Source organism: Conger conger, chromosome 8, assembly GCF_963514075.1.
Source record: "Conger conger chromosome 8, fConCon1.1, whole genome shotgun sequence".
Taxonomy (NCBI): Eukaryota; Metazoa; Chordata; class Actinopteri; order Anguilliformes; family Congridae; genus Conger; species Conger conger.
This window is the reverse complement of record NC_083767.1, coordinates 48151501-48177898: the sequence shown is the minus strand read 5'-3', so window position 1 is coordinate 48177898 and position 26398 is coordinate 48151501. Positions and strand designations below refer to the sequence as shown.

Here is a 26398-nt window from a genome sequence, read left to right as displayed (position 1 = left end):
GCTAATGTCCGTCTGCGGGGCCAGGATGCTTTCAGGGCTGGGGAAGCGCTTCAGAGACAGGGAGGGGCTTTTCTGGTTTGGTGACAGGGTCGGGTGTGGCAGAAACAGCAGCTGTTTGATGAGCGGAACCTCTTGGAGAGGGTGCTACAGACGGGCTTGTCTGGCCCATGGGGCTATCAGCCTGATAGAGGTCAAATCTAGCGGTGGAAAGGATGTAGCCATTCTTCATTCAGGGTTTGTTTTTGAATATTGTGCGCACACTCACACACACGTTCACATATCCATACAAACTCACTTACACATACACGCACATACACACACACACACACACACACACACACACACACACACACACTTGCTCACAGGCAGACAGGCCAGAAAGTCTCGCTTCATTGGTCTGTATTTGTGAATGAATGTTTGTGTGTGTCTCTGTGGGTGCTGAGGCTTCAGTTTGAAGATGGCACCACAGTGCCATCTGCTGTTTAAATAACAAACTGTCAGTTGTTCTTTGGTCAACTGATGAACAACACAAGCAAAAACAACTTCTGAATTCATGAGAATGTGGAAGGCACTAATGTGAAAGGGGGAACTGTGGACTGTATCCAATTTCTGTTATTTGGAAGGGTGGTCAGTTCATGGGTGTGTCTCTTTCATTAAGGTCTCGTACAGGCTGTTTGAAGACACAGGACTCTTTGAGACGTTCAAGATCCCTGTGCAAGAGTTCATGAACTACTTCCACGCCCTGGAGAACGGGTACAGGGACATCCCATGTGAGTGAAGGCTGCCTGAAGGCTGCCTGAAGCACACTTTCACCACTGAGAGAGAGATGCAGCAGCCAACTGACAGGGCAGGCAGAGGAACTGTTTTACAACCATCCTGAAACTCTTTCTGTATTAAATATGGATCACCGAATAACACTCCTTCCTCTTTTACTTGATTTGATCTGTACACATTTAAATTATCATGGAAAACAAGAATGTGTTCAATGTTCAAGAATGTGTTTGTTATAGTTGAAGTTGTTTAGTGTTGTGTACACATGGGTGCCATAATGCTATAGTATTGGGGTTGGTAGGGGAAGTGCTCTGTAAGGAAGGTATTAAAATGCTCCTGAATTACTATATTTCCCAGATTAAACAGTAGTACCTAGAATTAGCCACTATGTTGAGCTATCTCGCTTCAATCATTGGTCCAGCTCCTCTGACAGTGTTAGACTCTCCTCTAGTGGACTGTTCTGGTACTGCAGCAGCTCTGGTGCTCTCTTCCCTTCCAGATCACAACAGGATCCACGCCACAGATGTGCTTCACGCTGTATGGTACCTCACCACACAGGCCGTCCCAGGCCTGCCCAGCCTCATCAACGAACACGGCTCCGCCAGTGACTCTGGTGTGTGTGTGTGTGTGGGTGCATGTGGTGTGTGTGTGTGTGTGTGTGTGTGTGTGTCTGTGTGTGCATGTGGTGTGTGTGTGTGTGTGTGTGTGTCTGTGTGTCTGTGCGTGTGTGTGTGTGTCTGTGTGTGCATGTGGTGTGTGTGTGTGTGTGTGTGTCTGTGTGTCTGTGCGTGTGTGTGTGTCTGTGTGTGCATGTGGTGTGTGTGTGTGTGTGTGTGTGTGTGTGTGTGTGTGTCTGTGGGTGCATGTGGCGTGTGTGTGTGTGTGTGTCTGTGGGTGCATGTGGTGTGTGTGTGTGTGTGTCTGTGTGTGTCTGTGTGTCTGTGGGTGCATGTGGTGTGTGTGTGTGTGTGTGTCTGTGGGTGCATGTGGTGTATGTGTGTGTGTGTTAGTGTGTGTGTGTGTGTGTGTGTCTGTGGGTGCATGTGGTGTGTGTGTGTGTGTGTGTGTGTTAGTGTGTGTGTGTGTGTGTCTGTGGGTGCATGTGGTGTGTGTGTTAGTGTCTGTGTGTGCATGTGGTGTGTGGGTGTGTGTGTCTGTGGGTGCATATGGTGTGTGTGTGTGTCTGTGGGTGCATGTGGTGTGTGTGTGTGTGTGTTAGTGTGTGTGTGGGTGTGTGTCTGTGGGTGCATGTGTGGTGTGTGTGTGTGTGTGTGTCTGTGGGTGCATGTGTGGGGTGTGTGTGTGTGTGTGTGTGTCTGTGGGTGTGTCTGTGGGTGCATGTGGTGTGTGTGTGTGTGTGTGTGTGTGTGTCTGTGGGTGCATGTGTGGGGTGTGTGTGTGTGTGTGTGTTAGTGTGTGTGTGTGTGTGTGTTTCTGACAGGAGCTGGCTAGTTGATCCTGTCTCCTATGTGTGTGTGTGCACGCATCCGTACTTGCATGTGTGTTTCTGTTTATGTGCGCACACACATATGTGCAGTTCCATTTGAGTGCATGTGCTTCTATGGTGGTCCTTCTTATTCCTTTGATACGATATGACTATAAGCTAGGTGCCCACACACATGCCTGCACGTGCAGACTCACACAGAGTGAATATTGTTTTAAGATCTGTTGCCAGATGAATGGCCGTGAAGCTCTTAAGCAGTTCTTATATTTTCATAAAATGTTATGACCTGTGTAAGAGGATTGTACCAGAGTGTGTGTGTGGGTAGGGGGGGCTGGCTATGAATAAACCTGCTGTGGCGTAACAGTGCGCCCTCCCTGGCGGTCTCTGTGCAGATTCGGACAGCGGCATCACCCACAGTCACATGGGCTTCCTGGTGTCCAAGACGTACACGGTGTCGGAGGACGGCTACGGCTGCCTGTCGGGCCTCATCCCCGCCCTGGAGCTCATGGCCCTGTACGTGGCGGCCGCCATGCACGACTACGACCACCCTGGCAGGACCAACGCCTTCCTGGTGGCCACCAGCGCACCACAGGTGGGAATCATCGCTGGTGGGGTGTGCGCGCTCCACGGCAGTGTTCACTGCTGGACGCCTCAGTGTAATGTTGATCTGTATAATGTGTAATATTGAAGACCTCAGGATCTGTATAATGTGTAATATTGAAGACCTCAGGATCTGTATAATGTATAATGTTAAAGATCTCAGAACCTGCCCAAATTAGCCATCATGACCCACTGGAGCAGTGGTGCCACAGACACAGAGTGCAATAACCAAAGAAATTACGGCATTTATGTTTGTGTTGTTTCACATTTGTAGACATTGTTCCACATACTTTTCTATGTTCGCACACTCTCAGAAAGTGTCAAAAAAGGTACAAATGCTTATCTCTGGTGCGGTACCCTATAAGTGCATAGAATTGCACCCCTAGCCAGCATGTATACCTTTTTTGTATCTTTTCTGCTTGGAAAATGCTCATTTCTACCCAAAGAGAACATTACTGGGTATTAGATCCCTGAAGAACTTGTTACTTTATTTCTGAGAGTGGAGGGAGTTGAATTTCAATTTTTGGATCCAACTTAAACAGCTTGAGGTAGGCTACACAGTGTGTACTCTGATTGCAGCTGAGGGTGCTACTGCTCTGGAGACCAGCAAAGATGCTTTAATGAACGGAGGGCATCTCTATCCTAGCCTGGCTTTAGTCAATATTTGAACAAGCCCAATTTGGCAGAGTTTGGCAATGACTAAACTCAACCTGTACTTAACTGAAGAAACTGAAGACTCCATTTATTTGTACAGAGTCTATTAATCCCAGGCCCTTGTTTGCTTTGAGAAATAATGTGTTATAATAGAGTGTAAATCTGTCACAGCAGCTCAACTTTTACTTTCATGAAGGTGCCATAATCAGGATGAACCCTCCTGCTGTTACTCACTAAAACATCTTGTTCGCAAATTAGACAAGTCATATGAAGAAGAATCCACAATAATTTTTCTGTCTAAAGGGTTCAAATATTTCAAATAGGTATGTGACTCAAATCTGGCCGCCACACAGAAAATCGTGTTCAGTAGTATTCCTCAGGCATTGTTTTTATATTTCTCTTTTGTGTGGCTCTTTGTCTCCCCCTGCAGGCAGTGCTGTACAATGACCGCTCTGTGCTGGAGAACCACCACGCAGCCTCCGCCTGGAGCCTGTTCATGTCCCGCCCCGAGTACAACTTCCTGCTCAACCTCGACCACATGGAGTTCAAGCGCTTTCGTTTCCTGGTCATCGAGGCCATACTGGCCACCGACCTGAAAAAACACTTCGACTTCCTGGCGGAGTTCAATGCCAAGGTGACTTGACACAGAGCAGAATTTCCGCATTGCACTGTGGGAAGGAGTGCATTATGAGTAGTTAGTTGGTTTTGAGCGCTCCCTGTGACCGATCGCTTTAGTCTTGGTCTTCTAATGCATAGCACAACCATTAAAAGACATTTCACACTCCTGTAACTCGGTAACAATGTCGATATTGTTGGGTATCCTCTACAGGAAGCCCCAACCTTTCTGTGTTTAGGCAAAGCAATGGCAAGGGGGCTGTTTTGAGACGGTGCAGGCGAGAAGCCGCGTTACTGGAAACTCTCTGTTTTGATTACGGGCAGAGGACCATGGCCAGTGTTTATTGTGTGAGGCAGCATGCGGCAGCAGCACTGCGCTGATTATCCCGGTTTAAACCCCACCACCATCACGTCACTCCCCGTGGGCTCCACTTCACCGCTCCAGCCTTCCCCGGTTCTCTTTCTCTGAAGAGCTGAAAGGAAGTTTTCTAATCAGAGCGGATCAGAGATCAGAGAGCCAGCCTGCTTCGCCAGTACGCGATTCACAGCCTTGAATCACTCTCAGAATATTCATGGCACTCAGAACACATGTGAAAATGACTTTTTTACTTGGCCTAAAAAATCATTCAATTACGATTTTTTACTTAAATAAATAAATATGTGTTTTAATAATGTGTTACTATGCAGTAAAAGGAGTAAGTTCATATAACAATCTAGGAATCAGTCCCAAATGCAAGCCAATAAATGAAAGTGTGATTCTTGCACGTATGTGTGCCAAATCCTCTTAGGAGAAAGAAGAGCTGCACTCTATATAATATAACTTTTATTTTGAAAAAATGTGGCTAATACAGGCATTTGTTGTAGTATTTCTGCTTATAGTTACTCAAGTAGGCAAAATAAGTGTTCTCATCGTTGGAGTCTCTTTTTCTGAATGTATGGATAACGGCAGTCGGTTGGCAGTTTGAGGTTTAGTGCCAACAATCAGTACCAAGCGGTTCGCAAGACCTGGGGAGTGAGTCACAGTCTTGGGATTTACGGTACCTCATTAAGCCAATGAACAGATTAAAGTAGACATTCCCATCAAATTAAGCAATCACTCTAATCAATGGCATATCTGTCTTATCAGAATGTGTGTGTGTGTGTGTGTGTGTCTGTGTGTGCGTGTTTGCTTGTAGACTGCAGTACAGCGGGAATAAAGAAAGTGCATGTTTAATACATTTCCTGGATATTTGAAACATTTCAGATATGTCAACATTAGCAGACATTATTGTAAATAAAATACGGAATGAACAGAATGCAGCGCACAGGCCTGTACTCTGCGTGACGCGGACTGTGCCTCGCTAAACCCACACACCTCTCTCAGGTGGGGGACGACGTAGGCTCGGGAATCGACTGGTCCAATGAGAACGACCGGCTGCTGGTGTGCCAGATGTGCATCAAGCTGGCCGACATCAACGGGCCGCTGAAGTGTAAGGACCTGCACCTGCAGTGGACCGAGGGCATCGTCAACGAGTTCTACGAGCAGGTACTCTCCGCTCCCCTCCTCCCCTCACCAAAACGCACTGCAAAACGAAATGAGTAGACAGACTTAACAAGTGTTCTTGTCTTATGTCCAGAAAATCTTAATTCTATCAGGTTTTTGGCCGAATATCAGAAAAAGATTCCAGGTGAGATGAGACAGTTTTACTCATTTCAAGGGGGTACTTATCAAGCAAAAAGTAACGTGAAGCTAATATTTTCTACTTGACTGAAAATAATATGATTTTAATCATTTATAATTATGTGTAATATTTTGATTTTAAGTCTCCTTATAAGACTAAATACTTGTTAAGACAGATGTTTTTTGCAGTGTGCCAGTGTGGGTGACAGCTGCCCCAAACTCTTTTCATATGTTTTCATGCAGCTGGTTTTTAGCTGCTGTGAATTAGGTGGAAGTGCAAGTTATAAATAATACATATAAATCCCACATTGACCTAAGCCCACTTCCAGTGTAACTGCTGTGAACTTCACTCTTAATTCTACCAGTTATTTTAAGTACAGGCTACAGTTTCACATTACCTCATAACAAATGTTCATTCATTTCAGTGATGAAGGGGGAAAGAAATATAATTTACATTACATAAAATTCACACACGCCTTCCATTTTTTTCCAGCTATTCTTACAAAGTGCTTTGTAGCCATCTGTTCCTTAATTTCATTGAGTCATAAAGAGGCCGTCTCTCACTCACTCACAAGCTTTTATTGTCTGAGGATGGTGCTTGCCGTTAACGAGGGACTGAAAGCTTGGTCGATGGGTCTCCAGGCAGTCTGGTCGGGATTGCGGTGTTCCCTCCCGGCTCCCCCCCACCCCACCGCCATCTTCTTCTCCTCCCCTCCATCAGCATCCCTTCCCAGAATTCCTCCCTTGGGGAAACAGTAAAATGGTTGATAATGTGAGGTGTGGCTCTCAAGCTGTTTTCCTGTAAGAAAGGCTAGCTGTGACCTCACTGTGGGGGAGGAGGTCACCTGTGACATACGACCCGTGGCACACGCCACGACCTCTGCCTCCATGACTCAGTCTGTGCTGTCCTGCAATAGCACTGACATCTCAGTGTCTTCCTGCCACAGGACACTTCAGCAATAATGACACAGGAAGCGCTGAGTGTGTCTGTGACGCACGGGCGCGGGTCATCCACACAGGGGCCTCAGTAAGAGCGCTGCTGATTGGACAAAAGGGCCAGAATGCGTGGGGCCCTTGACAGAGAGAGAAGAAAAGAAGATGGTTGAGCGAGGCTCACGGTTGTTTGCGCATGAATCGAGCAGCTCTCTGTTCTCTGTCTTATTATATTATAACATGAATAGATGTCATTGACAGTCAAGAGGATGCTATAACACAATGTAATATGAACAGTATTTATTGTGCTGTGGAGATGTTTCTCAAAATGCAAATAAGTATGGTACACCTTCCAATGTGTACTGATACTACTATTTATAAAATCCCATTTTAAAATATAGAGCCTGAGAGACCTTTTAGAGTCTCTTTTACAAGGGAGACCTTGTAGAACGTTTTTTACAAGGAAGATGTTCAGGTGAATATATTTCAAATGCAGCCTGTCCCTGCCATGTATAGTAATTAAAGCCACTATTGCAGCACTACTCTCAGGTACAGGTTAAGGCATGTTCAGTATATTAATGCTCATCGATGCTGTCACAGGGCAACGAAGAGTCCAGATGGGGCCTTCTCACCCTCTCCAGTTCCTATGTACACTCTATGGTTTTAGGGGCATGAGGAGTCCAGACTGGGCCTTCTCATCCTCTCAAGTTCCTATGTACGCTCTATGGTTTCAGGGGCCTGAGGAGTCCAGACTAGGCCGTCCTACCCTCTCTAGATCCTATGTACACTCTATGGTTTTAGGGGCATGAGGAGTCCAGACTGGGCCTTCTCATCCTCTCTAATTCCTATCTACGCTCTATGGTTTTAGGGGCATGAGGAGTCCAGACTAGGCCGTCCTATCCTCTCTAGTTCCTATGTACGCTCTATGGTTTTAGGGGCATGAGGAGTCCAGACTAGGCCTTCCTATCCTCTCTAGTTCCTATGCACGCTCTATGGTTTTAGGGGCATGAGGAGTCCAGACTGGGCCTTCTCATCCTCTCTAATTCCTATGTACGCTCTATGGTTTTAGGGGCATGAGGAGTCCAGACTAGGCCGTCCTACCCTCTCTAGCCCTTATGTACGCTCCATGGTTTCAGGGGGACGAGGAGTCGAGCATGGGCCTTCCCATCAGCCCCTTCATGGACCGCTCGGCGCCCCAGCTGGCGAAGCTGCAGGAGTCCTTCATCACGCACATCGTGGGGCCGCTCTGCAACTCCTACGACTCGGCCGCGCTCATCCCCGGCCACTGGGTGGAGCAGGCCGAGGTGGAGGAGGAGGAGGGAGGAGACATCGACGAAAATGAGGAGGAGGACACGGCAGAGGAGGACGCGTCCACAGGCTCCGAGGCCTCCCGTAAGACCGCGCTTCCGCCCTCTGCTGTCCTGAGCGGCAGGGCTTCAGCCCTCCAGGCCGGCGCTCCGTTCAGTTTCAATTCGGTCAATTCAGGAAATTCATTGTAATTCACTTCCTGAGTTAAGTGAATTGAAATTAAATTGAGCCCAATCATGTCCACGTGGTCTTTGGCTTTTCCTCTCTGTAACATTCTCACTCTCCCGTATTTTCAGTTTCAGTATCTCCATAAGCCTTGTATTTCCTTTAATTACACATTGCTTTTCTTCACAAATGCAGTTCACTCAGTTCTGCATTCACCAAAATTAATTTGGCAAAAGAATAACTGAAACATTTAATTGTAAGTCAAAGCTAAACACAAATATTGATTGAACCCAGGCCATAAGTCACAACCATATGTTTCAATTTTGATCAATGTTTTTTGGTTATTTAGATGTGATTTACTGGTGAGTGGCACTTCCTGGACATTCTAGGCAAGGACTTTCAGTCCAGGAGAACTGGGCTGAAGTGAAAATGTGAAAACCCTGACAGATGTACCAAGCTGAGCTTTCAAGCTTGGGAAAAGGCTATGATGTCAGTTGGCTCATATTCTCTCTCTGTTTCCTGTTCAAATCTCTCAGAGAAACGGGTACCCAAGAAACGGCGGAAAGTCTTCTGCCAGATTACCCAGCACTTACTAGAGAACCACCAGATGTGGAAGAAGGTCATCGCGGAGGAAGCCCAGAAACAGGAGCAGGAGGAGTCAGGGCGCCATAGCAACCCCGCTGAGCCAATCCTGGCCATCCACGAGGAGGAGGAAGAGCCAGCAAGCAAAGAGGAGGAGCCTGTGGACACCCTGGAGCAGGAAGTGGAGACAGAGGAAGAGGGGACAGAGCCCCTGGAGGAGGAAGTAGAAACCCCGGCTTCTGAGGACCCAGAGTGACGGAAAGTTCCAAAAGAAGAGAGAGGGAGCAGAACGCCAGTATCCAGAGCCAGAACGTTGTTTTTTTGTTTTTTAAAGAACAGACTCTTGATATTTTGTTGCCAGCACATCACTTAGACACAACACTGTAGAAGTTTTGGGAATATGTGCCTAAAGAAACAGGGTGGGGAAGAGGCTGGGGCTGGGGTAATGGGAGTGTGGGAGGGGTAGCGGGTGGTGGGTGGGGGTGGGTGGGTACATAAAGGATTTTAATGTTTTACACCTTTATTAATGAGGTCAGGTCCTGGTTCAGAGAACTCAACCTTCCGTTTGAGGAAGCTTCCATAGTGCAGGATCACAAAGACTCTACACCCATTCCCACCACTCTCCTCTTCAACCCCAACCCTACCCCCAAACCCCTGCTCGCATTGGGAGGGGAGTCTGACTAACCAACACCCCCAAATCCTACGAGTTCACAGTGGACTCTACGGACTGGTCCATTTTTGTAAGAGTACCTTTTTTTAGAACAATGATATTTTAAAAAAACGATGACGCGCGTTGTACACATGACACGTGGATGGAACAGCATTCATGTTGTTTCCCAGGGACACAAGTCGCGCCTGCAATGGACAGTCAGCAGTTTGGATTTCCAGTAGCACCCATTCCATTGTTGTGAGTAGAATGGGGAGGGTAATAGAGCTGCGCAGCTCTGAAAAGCTTTATCCAAATTCAAGGAAAAACAGCAGTGTTTCACATCACATGGAGTCCCTTTTCCTTTGTTTCCCCGCTATGGTTAAGACCGTTCATAAAATCTGTCAAACACCTCCACAGTATTGTAGTACATAAGAGCAAGCTCTGACTATCTACAGTAACATCCATTTGTTTCTGCCATTGCTGCGAGCCAAATCCCTACTGTGATTTATGCTTGCCTAAGATAGTTCTCACAGATCTACTTGGCTGTCACTTGTCTCCAGTGAGTGCTGTACTTTTTGTAATTATAAGAAGGACTTATTTTATTTTCCTACAGGTAAAGACTTTAAAATAATTTTTCCTTGTATATACCTGGTCAAAAAAGGGAAATTATTGGGTATAAAAGGTTCACTAGCTGTTAAAGGAGTAATTCATGTAGTTTGAATCCTTTCTATCATCAACACATTGCAATATATTTTGAACAATTTTTTGAGCTATTTTCCTTTTAAACCATTGGCTCGTGGTTCATAGCTTTTGTGTCTGCGTGTGTACAGACACAATATAGGACACCTCAAAGCAGAATGAACACTGGTCTAAACAGGGAGCTATTGGTCTTTCAAAGAGAAACCAGACTATCGACCAATCCTCGTAATCCAAAGTGAATGGTGTGGGATGATTTTTACAGAAACGGGGAAAATAGTCTGACTAGATTCGCAGTGCAATAACTTCTGATCTGAACGGTCATGAAACATGATTACGGTCGCTGTCTGTTCATAGACTCCACACAGTGTGTAGGCTAGCGCATTATTTTCCTTACCATGCACAGAATGTCCCCAGAACAGCATAACATCTGGCTCACATTGCTGTTGTAGCTCAAAAGAGCACTGTTTTCTAGCACTAGCAAGTATCTGGATGCGTTGGTGAGAGATCAGAAGGGAAGAGTGTTGCAGCCACATACCTGAGAGCTGAGAGCATCAACATCCCTCAGAAATCCCCCCACATTTTTAAATACGCTTTTTTGTGGTGATTTTGCGGGTTGGGCAGTGTAATGGGATGATGAAAAGCAGCGGGCGATGGGCTTCAGTGGAACATCCTCTGGGGGGCTCTGGTTCCCCCGCCCGGGGGATCCCAAGGCTGCCGTTATGGTCCGGAACTTTCCGTCTTTCATCCATGGTTCGAGGGCAATGCGTTCACACACACGAGGGGGATGGGTGAGCAGGGAGCGGTTCCTCTGCCCCTCACACCTCACTCTGCGGTCACACAGAATGGCAGGAGAGCCAGGTGTGTACACATACAGTGGCCGTCGATGCCCAGTGATGGACAGTGACTAGTCCATCACTGGTCCATCACTAGTCCATCCTGCTCCTTGAGGGTGGTACTGAACCGTAGCGTCAGCCTGCTCTTTTTTGCCCGCTGAGCTGCTGATGAAACAAAGCTGAATTCTGTGCTTTGAAGGGAGGCTCATTAAAAAGGGTGCATTTGGAGGCTGCCGTCATGCATTCAAACAAGTCTGATGTTTCCTGTGTTCCTCCTTCGAACAAGTCTGGTGAACACTAAAAGCAGTACCTCCTCTTCCGTTCTTTCTATCTTGAAAATTATGTTTGTGCTCTCAGATTTTCAATTTTTTTTCCGAATTCAAATCATTTTTTTAAACTACATAGTTCCGTTTGCAGTGCCAAATAACCGATTTATACGTTTTTTGGATGTTACAATTGCCAAAATTAGTCCAGAACAAGTTTTCAAACCCTTTGTTCCAGCCGTCTCTGTACAGTAGGACCAGCTTTTATTGGCCCTTGGAGATTTAGCCCAAAGGTGGAATGGAATGTTGGCCATCATGCTGCCTTGTGATTGGATAGAGCCCGTTTGAACACATTAAGAGCAAATGTAACAGTACGTGGGAGGTGTACGGAGTAGAACAGCGCCCCATACAGCGCACCCTTTGACCCTGGTACGGCTCTCATTCTCTGTCACACGTCGGTCTGTAATGTGAATATGAATAGAGCCTTTCAACAACTTCCCTCTGCGGGGGAAAAAAAATAAATAGTGGACAGAGGGGAAAAGGAGGGTGTTTTCAGCCCCGGAGTCTCTCCGTATACACTCAAAAAGAAAGATGAAATGTTGGACTAACTTAATTCAGTTATGTCAACAGGTTCCCCGAGTAACTGAGCTGCGTAGCCTCAAAGTCGTATTGTTTGGTTACACTGACTCGGTTACGTGGAACCTGTTGAAATAACTGGGTTATGTCAATCGATGTTGGTTCAGGAGGTGTGCTGGTATGCGGCCCGCAGACGGGACAGGAAGCTTGCGAGGCGCATGATGAGTTATCGTCAGTTGCTCTCGCACGCGGGTCTCACACCCGCCGCTCAAACATCACACGCCCCTGTCCCTGGAGAGGGCAGGCCACATGCGCTCCTCTGCAGCTGATTGCATGTGTGACTGTTGCCCCCTGGGACATTTTTGGCTCTCTTTTTTGCGCTCCAGCCGAGTTGACCATGTTGCGTTCGGTTACTTTCACTCCTGTGGATCCCCATCTGGGAGTCATTTATTTTTCCCTGCCACAAATCTGAGTTGTTACTCAATACTGCTCGTAGCATTGAGTAAGCAGGCAGGGGCAAGCGTCTGGGGGACTTCTGCTACTGTATCCAGCGGTGATTCTGCCCGGCAGAGCACCAGGCCACCTCTGAGGCTCACTGCTGGTTTGACTGTGTGCCAGCTACTTAGACCACTGCCAGCATGGAGAGCTTACTTCCTGTTGGTCCAGTGCAGGCCTGCTACCGCACTTGGATGACATGGCTTCAGTACACAGTCACATTAAAACATTCACCAAAGGTGCAGTGCACTTTAAGAGCAGTGTGGCAGTGGGCCTCCCAGTAGGCCAGTTCGGTGCAGTAGATCCTGACCCCGTCAGTGCTGACCGTGGTCAGAAGGCCAGCCACATACTGTAGCTGAGGATAGGCCAAAGAGAGGACACTTTCTGCTGGCAGGGTTTTGGCCTGATGGCTGACTGGCACTGACTCACCCCTGAGGTCAGTCGGGTGCCTGCCGTGCTCCTGTCCCAGGTGCAGTCCTCCAGCACAGCTCAGGTAGCGGGGCTCAGGGTGAAAACAGAGCTGCAGGCTGCACACACCGGAGGATGTGCCCATTGGCATGCTCCCTCCAGACACTGCAGCGAACGCACAGGCCTGCTATCGCATGTGGGCCCAGCAGAGCAGGGCTCGCTTCCTCCCTCCCACAAATCTCTCTGCACAGGCAGGAATATTGGGGCCGGAGATGGAGTCGATGGGGAATGGTGGTGCGCTGTGAAGGCAAGGTGTAGAAGGCTGCATTCCGTCCGGGAGTTGGGAGGGTGGCAGGAAAATGGGAGGGGTCTCTCTCTCTCTCCATGGTAATAGACTCCACCCCTTTGTGATGTGCAGACGGAACATTCTGTCTCACAGTCACTTGTGTTTGTGCCGGAACTTTCTATCACGCGATGTCCCTGGTGTGGATGAAGCGGGCCATGTCGATTGGGACCGTGGGTGGGGGAGCGACTTTGCACACTGTCGTGGCACGCTACAGCGGAGCAGGAGGGAGAAGGGGTCCCCTTGTGAAACCTGGTATTCTGTGCTTTTCCAGCTCTGGCTGTAACTCAGGGCCACAGCCCATGATTCAGATACGCGAGCTTATGCAACAGTGATGCATTCGCTGGGAACATGGGCATCAGTAGCACAGCAGGGGCTGTATTCTTATGTTACTTTAGCTCGCTGTTTGAACTGACCACCTCCAAAGCCCCTGGGCACCAGGATCGATGTGTTAGCTGATATTTAGCCACCTTCGGAATTAACTGATTTTTCTTTTTTGCTTTAGTTTCCATTTTTCCCCACCTCTAAGTGCCATGTCCCGATTTTAGTTACGGGGCATGTCTCTCAGTGAGGAAAATGCACCTCCACCTCCAAATGAAGCTGTCAGAGCGATGTGGAGATATTAGCACAGCGGTAGTTAAGGCTTCACCTTGCAGTACATCCCTTACGGTTAGAACAGGGTTACTGAGATTTTGAGATTTCAGCATTCCAAAGTGCTCCAGTGCTCCTACAATAATTCCCAGTTCCTCCATACGTCAGATTCCCAGTGACAAAGTCCTGCTGGGTGTCAGAGAGGTTGAACAACCAACGGCCAGTGTAAGCTGCAACCTTTTTCCAAAATCCCCCTCCCTCCTTGCAGCCCCCCAAGTTCACAAGTTCCGTCCTATACATTAAAGCAATGAGACTTAATAAAACTGTGGTATTACTACCAGTTAGTCACACTTTTTATTGTTCATTTGGCAACATGTTATGTCTATCGTTTGCGCATGTAATGTTGTCATGACAAGCTCCATTCTTAAAAGTTCTTAAAGAGTGCCTGAGATAAGAACTCTGTTGATGGGAAATATTGGCCTTGTTTGGCCAAAAGTCAGATTTTTTTTTCAACTGGCCTATTTCTGTGTTTTATTTCTATTTAAGGAAATACGCTGTGTGCACCAGTTTTTACTAGTGATTACACTTTTTAAATGACTAGGAAACACGAAGACAGATACTTCAACTTGCTTTTGAAGTTTCAAATGTTTTTTCCCCGTTTGTTGGAAGGCATTGCATAGTGTTGTGCTGTTGTACAGTGCAACTTTCTGTGACAAAATGTAATCATTTTCCCACCATGATGATACAGCCTCTACTCAAGACAATCCCTTCAGCAGATTCATGATGGTCAACCCCATAAATGCAGGGAAAGCCCTTCTTGTGCTATGAATGTCAGGTACAAATTTTTAGTATGAGGGTGCATCAGTACATTGTATTTTCATGCATTTATTTTACTTCAGAGTGGAGATTTAGAATCACAGATCTAGAATCACGGCTGATTCTGCCAGGTGTTTGAGTTACATTTTAATTTGGATCTATACCTGCCGAAATATGGCCTCTAGAACCCTGCATGCATTTGACCGTTGCCTTCAGTAGGTGAGAATTGATCGTCTAATTCTATATTTACAGTAGTTCTCCTTAGTGCTGTAGCAGTGAAGAGCATTCTGGAACAATAATGAAATACAGAATTTTGAATAACAGGTCATTCAGGTCATGCGGTAAAGAGACGTTCACACTCCCTCACTGATCTAATTTCTTCCTTTGTGTCACCATAGCGTTATGATTTTTTTTTTGTCTTTACATGTCTTTATTCATTTGCCATAATCATGAATATGCCTAATTATTGATTACAAGAAGAACCAAACAAGCTTTACAATCTGTAAACTGAAAAATGAGACTTGTATTTTTTATATAGTTGGCACTTCACTGACTGAATAATTCCGTTCTTCTCACTAGTATCTTGCACTTAACACATGTAGCAATACAAAAAAGGATGAATATGTAATTCACAAGTATTTGTTAAGTGAAATACTCATTGTTAGTTCATGTTCCATTTTGTACAAAATATATGCTGTACAGATAAAAAAAAATTAAAATGACAACAAAAAAGTCTTTTAGATTATTTATTTTTACCGTTTTTTGTAATTTAGACACTATACTGTAGCTCCTATATTGCCAGAATTACTGGAAGTGCCTCTTGGTATAATGTATTATACAGTAAATATGTAGAACTTATTTGTCACAAACTGAGCAGTGTGGATGTTGTAATGTGAATACAGTTGAATAACATGAATTTAATTCTGTGGTACTTGGTTGTCTGCGTTTTTATTTCTAAATGACCGTGAAGGGGCTACCTTTAATTCAATACACAGAGCACTGATGTACAGTTCTGATAGGAAAAATGATGCTGAGTATTACAAAGTTTTTAGTCAAACATAGAGAAGCACTTGTTATTTAAGTACTCAAGAACGTCAAGATAGCAGCAAAGCCTTGAAGCCCATTCAGATAAGCCATACAATGTGTGGTTCGCTATGCAGAATGCGTGATTGATTGGTGATTTGAGAATGAAAGATTTTAAACATTGTGTCCCTTCAGGAAAGCACTGCGTTGCTTGCGCACGTTTCAGCTATCTCTTTGCCTGAGAGATAAAGGCAACAAGAGGATAAGCCAGACATAACAGACTGTTGAGAAAATTTAAATGGCAGATCAAAGGGAAATGTGTATCTGCCTGGTAGGACTGACATTGAAATGACAAAGCTGAAATGAATTAGCTTTGTTTTTGTATTCATCGGCCTGTGTTTCAGTGGCATTCAGCACGCATCCTGCTCTTCGCCAGCGTTGATTGTGTGATGTGGGTGCAGGTGTGGCCAGCGCTGACTTTGCTCTGAGCATCCTTGAACAAACCGCCCGTCTCATCTCCCAGAATCACAGAATGATCCGTCAACTTCTCGCTTAAACCAGGTCCTCAGAAGAGTTTGGGTATATTTAGCGTGGGATTGCGGTTCGACATCGAACTTTCAATTGTTCCTGACATTTCTTTTGAAATAGTTACTGTGTCCAAATAAATTTCATTCCAAATACGGTTTGAAGTGGGCTTTTTTTAATAGAAAAAAAGATATTTATATTTGCATTAAACACCACCTGTTCTCTCACTCTGACGCACACACACACACACACACACAGCATATGCACTTCAAGACAATGTAGAATTTTATTTCACTGAGAAAGAGGGAGGGCTAAAGAACACTTATACTGTTAAGTGGATTATAAATCAAAACTCAAGATGTGGTTTCTCTGAATTAATTAGTTCAGGATTTGCCTAAAACCAGTAGTCTTATTCTTCTATTCTGGCTTCCAGGAAGTCAGCTTTAGACTCAAAATGGAATTAGCAGTGGCTCTGGTTCTGATTTTTGCAGTTCAATACAGTACATTTGTTCACATTCACGGCTATTTTTCCCTTTGACATAAAGAAGTGTGGGGTATTTTGTTCTGATCTTATAAAACTCTCTGCATCTCAACAATGTATGAATACACACATACTGTATGAAATTTGGTCATTTACGATCTCTTACAATGCAATGCAAGCACACACTATTGCTTACTGTTGAATGTTGGTTAGTTATCCTTTTTAAGGCTATGTACCACCGTTCAGATTCTGCTACTGTTCATAGCTTTTTTGCTTTTTAATATAGGACAGAAGCAAGCACAAAACATTGTTTAGCATTTGAACGCACATTCACTTTGTGATGATCGGCTGCTTCTCTATCTGCAGTGCCACATTGCACAGTTGAGGAAAGTGATGGTGTGGGAGATAGTCCTGTGGAGCTCCCCTCCCTCCAATGGCCCCTCGAGCTGACTACAGTAACCCCTGCCCCAAATATAGCTTGTGAACATAAGCTGCTTGAATGTATTTATAGTTGCCAGTTTCATTTACCTGCGGTCAATGACAGTAGACTTGGTTTGCAATCACTTGGGGCAGGTGTTTCACTGCTGATTACAGTATCGCATTAACATGGGGCCCCAGGAGTCAGGGACTGGTAAGTGGAGAACAGGATAGCTAAAATGAAATCACTGACAGTGGGTGTTTCCGGTGTTTCATTGATGATATTATTACATAATAAACACTGACATGAAGACCCTGGCATCAGTTACAGTTATTTGGAATAACTGAGAGTGGGTGTTTTATTTCTGATTACAGTACTATATTAATATAAAGGCTCTGGGTGTCAGTTTCTGAGTTTTTTCTGTTATCTGTTTTTTTGTCTAAGTTCTTAGCATTTTCGTTCTTTGTTACCCTCTGTGCTCACTGTAGTCTGTCAGTTCTCTCACTTCATTAATTTCACCTGTACCCCATTTAGTGTCTCCGCCTCCCACACCATATATGTACTTCCTTCCTGTCTTCTCCCAGCTGGTTATTATTATCTGTTCCCCAGCACTTACACCTGTTTATCATTTAGTTAATTTTTTAGTGTATTTAAACCTGTCCTTTTCAGTTTCTTGTTGTTAGTTCGTCTTTCTGTTATTCTGGTCCCTACCCCAGTTCTAGCTTCCTCTACCCCATACCTGTTCCCTGTTATGGTTTTGATATCTCTGCCTGGTTTTTGGACTTCCCGACTTCGCTCTGCCTGCCCTGCACATACCTGTCAGTTTGGATTCTGACCATTACCTGTTCTTTGACTATGTTTTGTATCTTCCCTTTGCCATTAAAGCCTGCCTTATTGACATTATCCCTGAGTCTGCGATTGGTTCCCCTGTCCCGAAACCTGACACTGGGTCAATTACAGGTATGTGGAATTATATAAATAAATGACTGCATCACTGTGTGCAATTGTTTTTGGTAAGATGAAATATTGTATTGAACCATTGTCATAGACTGGTATTTGAAGTATAGGACGTTAATACCAGTCACTAAGTAAACGTATGTGTTTCTTATTATACCACAGAACATTGGTATGAGGTGGCTGGCTCGTGTTTGTGTCGTGGATATGATACTGAACTAAGAGTAAGGCTGCACAAGGTTATCATTTTATAATGCGGCTAAAATATATTGTTTTTTAAAAAGCATTGTTGGTGTACAGTTCAGAGGGTGATGGGTGGCAGTTCAAAAAATACCATTATTACAAAAATTATAAAACCACTTTCATACCTGTACATACATGTACATACTTTTAAGCATTTTATATACATGCATCATGGTGTTTTTCAGTGGTTTATTCATGGTACATTAATGGTATGCATTACAGAGAAAGAAGCCACCAGCAGAGGGAAATATGGCAGTGAATTACGACATGGAGAGATTCAGTGATAGGTCTGTGGGAAGGTACCTCCACACCGCTAAAGTGGAGAGCTATTCCGGTCTATAAGCCCCTCTAGCAGCAGGGGTGAGCAAGTCTCTCTACTCGGAAATAGTGCCCCCGCTGTGAAGCAGTCACATGACTTCACTGTGTGGTCGTATGCAGAAGCAGTCCACCCCACTCAATAAACATCGAATATGCTTTTGTTTATTTATTTGCTTACTTACTTTTTCATTTATTTCCAACCACATATGTTTGGGTTGAGGCACTTTCAAGTTGCCATTGGGGGCTGGTGTGTTTCACTGCTCTCATTACATTACCACTGTAAATACTCATGTGAATGGTGCTCTGCTCACTAAACAACAAAAGACACCTGAAACTATGGCAGCTTTCAAGATGTAAAAACACTATAAAATTGCGTCAGTGGTGATGTGAAAAAATTTTCTATTTCTGAGGCTAAGACTGATTCTGTTCTCATTTCTGTACACTACTCTGGATAGAGTAAAAGTAAAGTTTTTTTAAGTAAAGTGATTGTATGGCAGTATAATATGGTCTACCCAGTAGTACACACTGTCACATCCTTTCATGGGGAATAACTTGATGAACATGTATTTATTTAGTAATAGCTTGCACGCAGTAGTGAGAAATGCTTCAGAACAGCTGCTATATCTTTTCACTTAATTGTGCTCACAAAGAAAAATCAACAACATCATATTTGATTGGCAGTTGAAAGTCACAAAAGACTTTTGATTTCACACGATCAGACGGACGGGCGCTCCCCTGCCAGTTATAACAGGCAGAGACAGTGAGTTATCTGTGAACATGACCGACAAATAACTAATTACCCACTCCCACAGACAAAGACTAACTTCTGCTTCTGTCTTGTTCTTTTTTATTTATTACAAAATAGCAATATACAGTATGGGACTGGTGGAATGGATGAAAAGCTGCCTTACACAATATCAACCCTCCAATTGAGGTATTATACAACTGACAAATTGCCAGTGTGTGCAGCTGAGACTAAAAGTTAAGAGAGGATAAACTGAAATAATAAGTTTCGATATTGTGTAAGGCTATTCTAGTTCCCTGGATTTTAAACAATGGTATGGTATGCTGTTTGAATGGAATTCATAGCTATTTATTGACTAAATGTACACATTGATTAATGCATATGATGCCAAAGTCAGTTCTACCAACAAATATGTTCTGTGAACAGATTAATGGATTACTTCTGCGGAAGCTAAGAGTGTAGTGATGTCTTTTCACACATTTCACAGTTTGGCAGAGATAAAACGGGTGAATCCCCTTAGAGCAATCAACACAGCGAAATGTGTCAACACTTCCTAGGATTGCTGCGGCTGCTCTTGTTACCAATAGTTTTGATGGTTCTGACACCGCCAGTTTGTGGCATGTTTGCACTGCCCCTCCTAAAAAAGAAGGCACAAGCTGAAGATGGAGTGTAATGTATTCTTTCTTTAGAATCAGAGATGCCAACAACTAAGCGATAAATTACTGAAGTTGCGGCATTAAATGCACCAAAACAAGATAATGAGCTAATAGTGTTTTAACCTGCAATACCTGACAAAGACCTTTGCTAATTAAACCTTTGTTAAAATGGGAGGGAATTGTTTTTATCATTAGTCTGTTTTGTACTCCTGGCACCTGTAAATAATGTCTGATTATGTATGAATATTCATAGTCCACTCCAGTCCAGGAACTTCAGAACAACATGTTTGACTTCATCAGCGTTTTCACGAATACAGACAATGAAGTACAAATTTGTGTTCTAAAAATCTGGATTTGATTATTGAGTAGGCTAAGTGGCGAGCATCTTTGAGCAGAGATGCAGCACACTGAATAATGTATGGGACTGAACATTATCCCTCTGTGCATTATTGCTAAAACTCTATCAACATAAATAATAATCAGAGACATGTTTATGAGGAAGTGAGCACAAGAGCATTACATAGCTGTCTCCATGGAGACAAAGCACAAGGAACAGCGGGGCTTGGGGTAAAATCCACGTATGTGCCAGCCACCACTTCCTGCAACAATAATGATCGGATGTTTTCGATGTGTACCTGGAATAGGGTCACAGGCAAACTCATAGTTTCAAGGCAAACTCATGGAGGAGGTTAATTTGATTTGTAATGTATTAGTGTATCCTATTTTGTTATAATGAATATTTAATGAATCAATGTTATAACATAAGTCGCGTAGTAATTTTCTGGCGAGACGCAAAGCGTTCATTCATGTTACTGCATCTAGAGTCCCGATAATAACCTGCACGCGCTTCTGTGAAACACGAAAAATAAATAAATAAATATAATCACAATTTCATTTAAGATTTCAGATTAGATTTGAGAATTTATCGCCATCTATGCAATACATCCGTATTTGTTACCATATTTGTTGAATGTCCCAGAAGTTTCCCCATATTTTTGTGACCATTTCCAGCAGGCAAATTCAATTCCATACGCATTTGATGAGAAGCACCCCTCTAGCTCCCTCTCGCTCGCTCCCACAAACGTTATCACATGTTCAGAATTCTTCGAGCAGCTTGCACAAACTAAACAAGGCTTGAAACTGTTTAATTCTTCGGGGACGCTGTTGTTAAACCTGGCTGATTGACGTCAAAGATTATTCTATTGGAAACAATGTCCGAATGAACCCCAAAAAGGAAATAAGTGTATTTGACAATAACTCCTGAGAAATACTTCAAAGACGTCCTCGAAACCCTATGCATATGCCATCCTTCCTGGGAAGTTTCGGCGTGAGTCAGTTCTTCAGTGTTGTCTATACGATTGCACTCACCATCATCGGGAATACTTGCAAATCCATAGGTTGTATAATCCCCCGATCCTCCCCCCAGAGTACAGGGAAAGTGTAGTTTATGAATCGTTCTCGAATACCCGGCAAAGGTAAGTTGTATCATTTTCCAGTTTTCTCGGTGTGGCAAGAAAAGGAGCTTCTATCTAGATTTGGAATCGTAATTTTTTCCCATTGGTAGCGCGTCGTTGAGCGGGAACAATACGCTAAATCGGCTGTAGCGAAACAGTTTCATGGTCAAGTATTTACAGTATTTGTATCTGTCGACCTTCTCCACCACGTTTTCTAATTGTGGGTGAGTGAAAGGTTAGTTTTCAATTTCACATTGAACTGTGAGAAATTAATAATATTTACATCCTGTAAGTCACATTCCACTGAATTTTGTTTTGATAATGGGCATTATTTGTGGTAGTTTTAAATAGTGAATATCCACCTCTACTAGATTAATATTTGCGATATATATTCCTGTATGTGTTGTGTAAAAAATCACGACGTCTTTCATAAGTACTATTAGGATTTTTACTTTTATTATTTACTTTAGTAAGACTGTTATGGTTATTCGTAAGTGCTTAAAAACACCTGGATTATGGAAGGTGGTCTTCTGTGTTGGAGCTAGTAGAGCTTCAGTGCGCGTCGGCAAAATATGCATGAGGCTAATTAAGCAAAGTGCGCGTGGTCAGGGATACAGAGCTGGTTGTCATGACGTCTGACCCTTAAAAGCTAGTCACATCGATTAAACAACCATATATGAATGTCCGGCTGTCTACCAAATGTGGTGCTTCACCTAAAACAGATATGTAGCACGTTGTGTATGATGAAATGTGTGATTTATGTTTTTACAGTTGTGTAGAGCAAAACATATAGGGAAAATTAATCACTGAGTCCAGTTTTTAAGAACACCAGTTGCGTAACACACAAGACTATGCTTTACAAAAATGAGTTTATTTTACTGAGTAATCTATTATATATGGATTGTAATATTTCTGCACTATTGATTTTAATATAGAGTATGTATGCAGTATCATTAATATCTATATTTATAACTAGGTTGATTTACACAGTCAAACCTGTTAAAAAGGTATCGACTTCATTTCCATGTACAGTGAAAGAATTTGTATAATCCCATTGGACTGTTGATCCTAATTATAAAAAGGATTATGAGAGGAATTTCAGTGTAGACATCAAAATCCCATAAAAGCGTGCAGGTCACACACACACACACACACACACACACACACACACACACACACACACACACACACATACATATATACTAGTTTGTATACTTTAAACTAGTGCTATGAAAAATGTAGCTTTTTCTTTGACTTTACAGGGGTGCACGCATCAATGCCAAGACATTTCATTGGGGAAACTTCACCCAAGGAAAAGGATATCTTTCTGTGGAGCATGGAACCACGAGCCAAGGAGGGATGGTCCCCTGGAAATGGGCCCTCAGCACCAAGGGGTCAGCGGCCCTGTTGCTCTAAATTAAAGGTATGGGCACAGATCCGTCCAATCTGTGAGAGCCAGCCAATTCCCTTCTCACCCTTTCCCCGAAACAACAACAAAAAAACAAATCTGATAAGGAAGCACAGCTGCTTGTGACCGTGCGTAAGCCTTGCTGGGTGTTAATGTTTGGGCTCATTTACTGCTACAGACTTTTGCATTCACAGGGATATTTCTAGCATACAGTATGACTGATGGCTACTCCACACCCCACACAGCCACTACTCTAACATCAGGCTCTCTGACCAGGCACAGTAGGAAGTCTCACCCAAGTGGCCTGTATGAAATGTAGCATCCCTGCTTACACGTCTCGCTTGATTGTGTTTGTAGGTTTCCGACCGATAGGAGCCCCGTGTGTTAACTAACAGGCCATCTCCAAATGAGATGAGATGTGTTTTCTATTTGAGTTGGTATGAGACATCTGAATCACTGTTGTTGGAGTCTTTGCTGGCTAACCCAAAACATTTGCATTCAAAGCTCAGTTTAATCTAGAAAAAAACACCATTATATTCCAGCTCGGTCTTTGCTTGTTAGGATGCAAGCTGCTGCAGAAGGATCATAGGAGACAGTTTAAAATAAAAACCTAAGCTGTTTTTTGATAAAACATTACCATCTTGTCTTTTTTCAGCTCATTGCACCCCCCCCCCCCCCCCCCATGCCAGAAGCAATCACAAAAGGTATGAGTGTGTGAGTGAATGGTGTGGGTGCCCTGCGATGGACTGGCGACCTGTCCAGGGTGTATTCCTGCCTTTCGCCCAATATATGCTGGGATAGGCTCCAGCCCCCCTGCGACCCTGTTCAGGATAAGCGGGTTAGGATAATGAATGAATGAATGAATTACATTACATTATTGGCATTTGGCAGCTGCTCTTATCCAGAGCGACGTACAGTTGATTAGACTAAGCAGGAGACAATCCTCCCCTGGAGCTGGGGATCGAACCATCGACCTTATGGGTCCCAGTCATTCACCTTAACCACTACACTACGGGCCGCCCCATTAACAAATTGAAGTAACAATTAACAAATTGAAAGAGCCGTACACACAGAACCGTGTTCTTGGAAAGGTGCTCCGCCTAGCGGCAGCAACTAAAAATGAAGTCCAATCCACCATATCTTTAATTGGTTATAGCATGTGGTATTATTTTGCTGTGCAAGTAGTAAGAAGTCATACAAGAAGATCATACAGTCTGACGGTTTGTTGTGGAAAATCATGCTGAGAACACAATGTGTGAGCTTTGCTGAAATAATGGACCTGGTTAGTTTGAGAAAAATTACATGTAGACTGTGTCAGACTCCCAAATTTAGAGGTGAAGCCAGCAGAGCTCTGCTCATCACTGGGAGCAGCTGTGCGATACCAGGCCCTTCATCCTACGAGCCGTAGGATCCCTGAAGACCTCCCACCTTCACTCAGCTGGATCCTACATTTGGGAGTGATATGCCACACACCTGAATGCCCGAAGAGGAGAATGCCAAAAACATGGCCTGGTTAAGCAGTGATGAGCACGTTTGTAGGAAGCCTGCCTGAGGGCCCTTGTGTGAGAAGCATTGGGCTGCCCTGTTTTAACTGTATTGGGGCTAAGGGGCAAGATATGTGACTGATGATATACTGCAAGATAATTGTGGTATATCCAAGCTGACTGTGCAGCAAAGGAGTTTGTTTGCAGCAACAATGTTGCAGATTTTATGAATAGAGACCAGAAATAATCAGTTTTCAGAATTGGCCTGCACAGTTACATTACATTACATTATTGGCATTTGGCTGACGCTCTTATCCAGAGCGACGTACAGTTGATTAGACTAAGCAGGAGACAATCCTCCCCTGGAGCAATGCAGGGTTAAGGGCCTTGCTCAAGGGCCCAGCGGCTGTGCGGATCTTATTGTGGCTACACCAGGATTAGAACCACCGACCTTAGGGGTCCCAGTCATTTACCTTAACCACTACGCTACTACGCCAGTTGGCCCAGTATTCTGTTATCTGCCCTGGGGCTCGTCATGTGGTCTTTTTGGGGGTTTGAGGTGGGTATGGGTCGGGAAGAGGGGGTGATGGTCTTGGGTGTGTGCACTGCCATAAGATTGTTTAGGGGGAAGATTTCAGGGGGAAGATGCATCTATAATATGACAGAAACCGACACAGCAACTGATACTTTGGGGCTTCAGTTTCTGTCCTGGAGTGCAACTGGAGCCAAAGCATCTGCTTTTGCTGTGTCAAAGTCAGAACCGAGTCCTGTCTCTTCACTGTTGAAGGCCCTTTGCCCTTCTGTGCCTGACCCTGGAAATGTTTGCATTCCACAATGACCCAAAAACGTGAAGACCTCAGTACATTCACTACCCAGATATGAAATTAAGTGAAATGGGTGTTGTTATCCCTGTTATCATAATGATATGGGACAGTAATGCTGTGGTATAGTAATGCTGTGATTTATTCACTGGCCTATGGTGGGTTTGGATGGCCTTTTGCTTTTTATCTCAAATATATCACTTGGGACACGGAAGCCAAAATTATGGAACTCTTAAGGGTTTTTTTTACCCTGAAAAATGCAGTGGTGTACAGACGTACGTAGCATTGCTTGAAATTATGTTTGAACCAGAGGAATACCAAAGGAATGAATACTCAACAGATGATCATCCTTCATCTGCTGAGTATTTCATGTGACTGGCCATGCCCACAGTCCCCATTTCCGTCCTTTGCCTCCCAGGTCCCAGATCCCAGGTCCAGAACGGTCACAGCCGGTTGAACTTAGAAATGTGCTTTGTGAATGTGAATTGTCCTGCTCCAGCTTCAGCTTTTGATTGCTTTGCACAACGAACAAATATACATCACCTAGCGAGCGGCTTAATGGCTCGATTCAAAGGTAGTTCCTTTGCCTCCCCGCTGCCTCCTCTGGGTGAATCGCGAGTGTTTTGAAGAGAAAGATGGTATGGGGGAGCTGGAGCAGTTGAATAGGAATCAATTTCATGTTCAAAGTTGCCAGACCCCAGTGGGTCTGAAGAGGGCCCCTCTCTCACTGACACCCACAGAGCAGGAGACCCTGGTGTCGTCTCGACCCAGCAGGCCTCTCCGGATAGTGAGACATTTCCTGGGGCTACAGCCTGTGAACTGAACACATAAAACGACCCCGTTTCCAGCATAAATTATGACTGGGTGGCAGAGAAAGCAAGCCGGGGCTTTCCATGGTGGGCACTGAATAGAGATGTCTCTCAACCCAATTTGGAAATGTTGCTTAGTGATGTAAATGTTTGTAGAATGCAACATTTTAAAATAGTTCATAGAATGCTAAGCTCCTTTATTGGCTGCTGTCTATGTGGCTATGTGTGGTGAAATAAAAGCCATGCCAAATTTGAGTGAATTGTACCCAGGTTTGTACACAAAATAACTTCTGTAGACCATTTTCTTTTTTTTTTTAAATGTGTTTTAATGTAAAATTCTGCCAGGCTGTACTTATTTTTCCAAGATAAGTTCCACAGAATACAAGTGGAATTACGCATTGTTCTGTTTACCTACTGAACATAGGCCCAAGCCTTATTGAAAGGCCTGGAGGATATTTCAGTGCCATAGAAAGTCCCCCCTTAATGTTCGGCTCCTGTAGATGAAAGCAGAATGGAGAGCTTGTTCTTGCTGCAGGATTAAAGCTGCATTAAACAATAATAAAAAAGCTTCTTAAAGAAAGATAATCTGCTTTTTAAGCAACTAAACATACACATACTGTACACACATACGCCCGCATGCATGCTCGCCTACAA

The 26398-nt window shown here is 44.2% G+C and overlaps 1 protein-coding gene across 1 annotated transcript in view; it reads left to right on the top strand.

Moving 5' to 3' along the window:
* Positions 1 to 9131, top strand: part of pde3a (phosphodiesterase 3A, cGMP-inhibited) — a 100038-nt gene extending 90907 nt beyond the window's left edge. The window contains exons 10-16 of the mRNA XM_061250682.1: positions 659 to 770; positions 1271 to 1384; positions 2608 to 2807; positions 3900 to 4103; positions 5448 to 5609; positions 7814 to 8069; positions 8687 to 9131. Coding sequence (XP_061106666.1) covers positions 659 to 770; positions 1271 to 1384; positions 2608 to 2807; positions 3900 to 4103; positions 5448 to 5609; positions 7814 to 8069; positions 8687 to 8988 — 1350 coding nt within the window. The 3' untranslated portion in view covers positions 8989 to 9131. The remainder of the gene's footprint in view (positions 1 to 658; positions 771 to 1270; positions 1385 to 2607; positions 2808 to 3899; positions 4104 to 5447; positions 5610 to 7813; positions 8070 to 8686) is intronic.
* The last annotated feature ends 17267 nt before the right edge of the window (positions 9132 to 26398 follow it).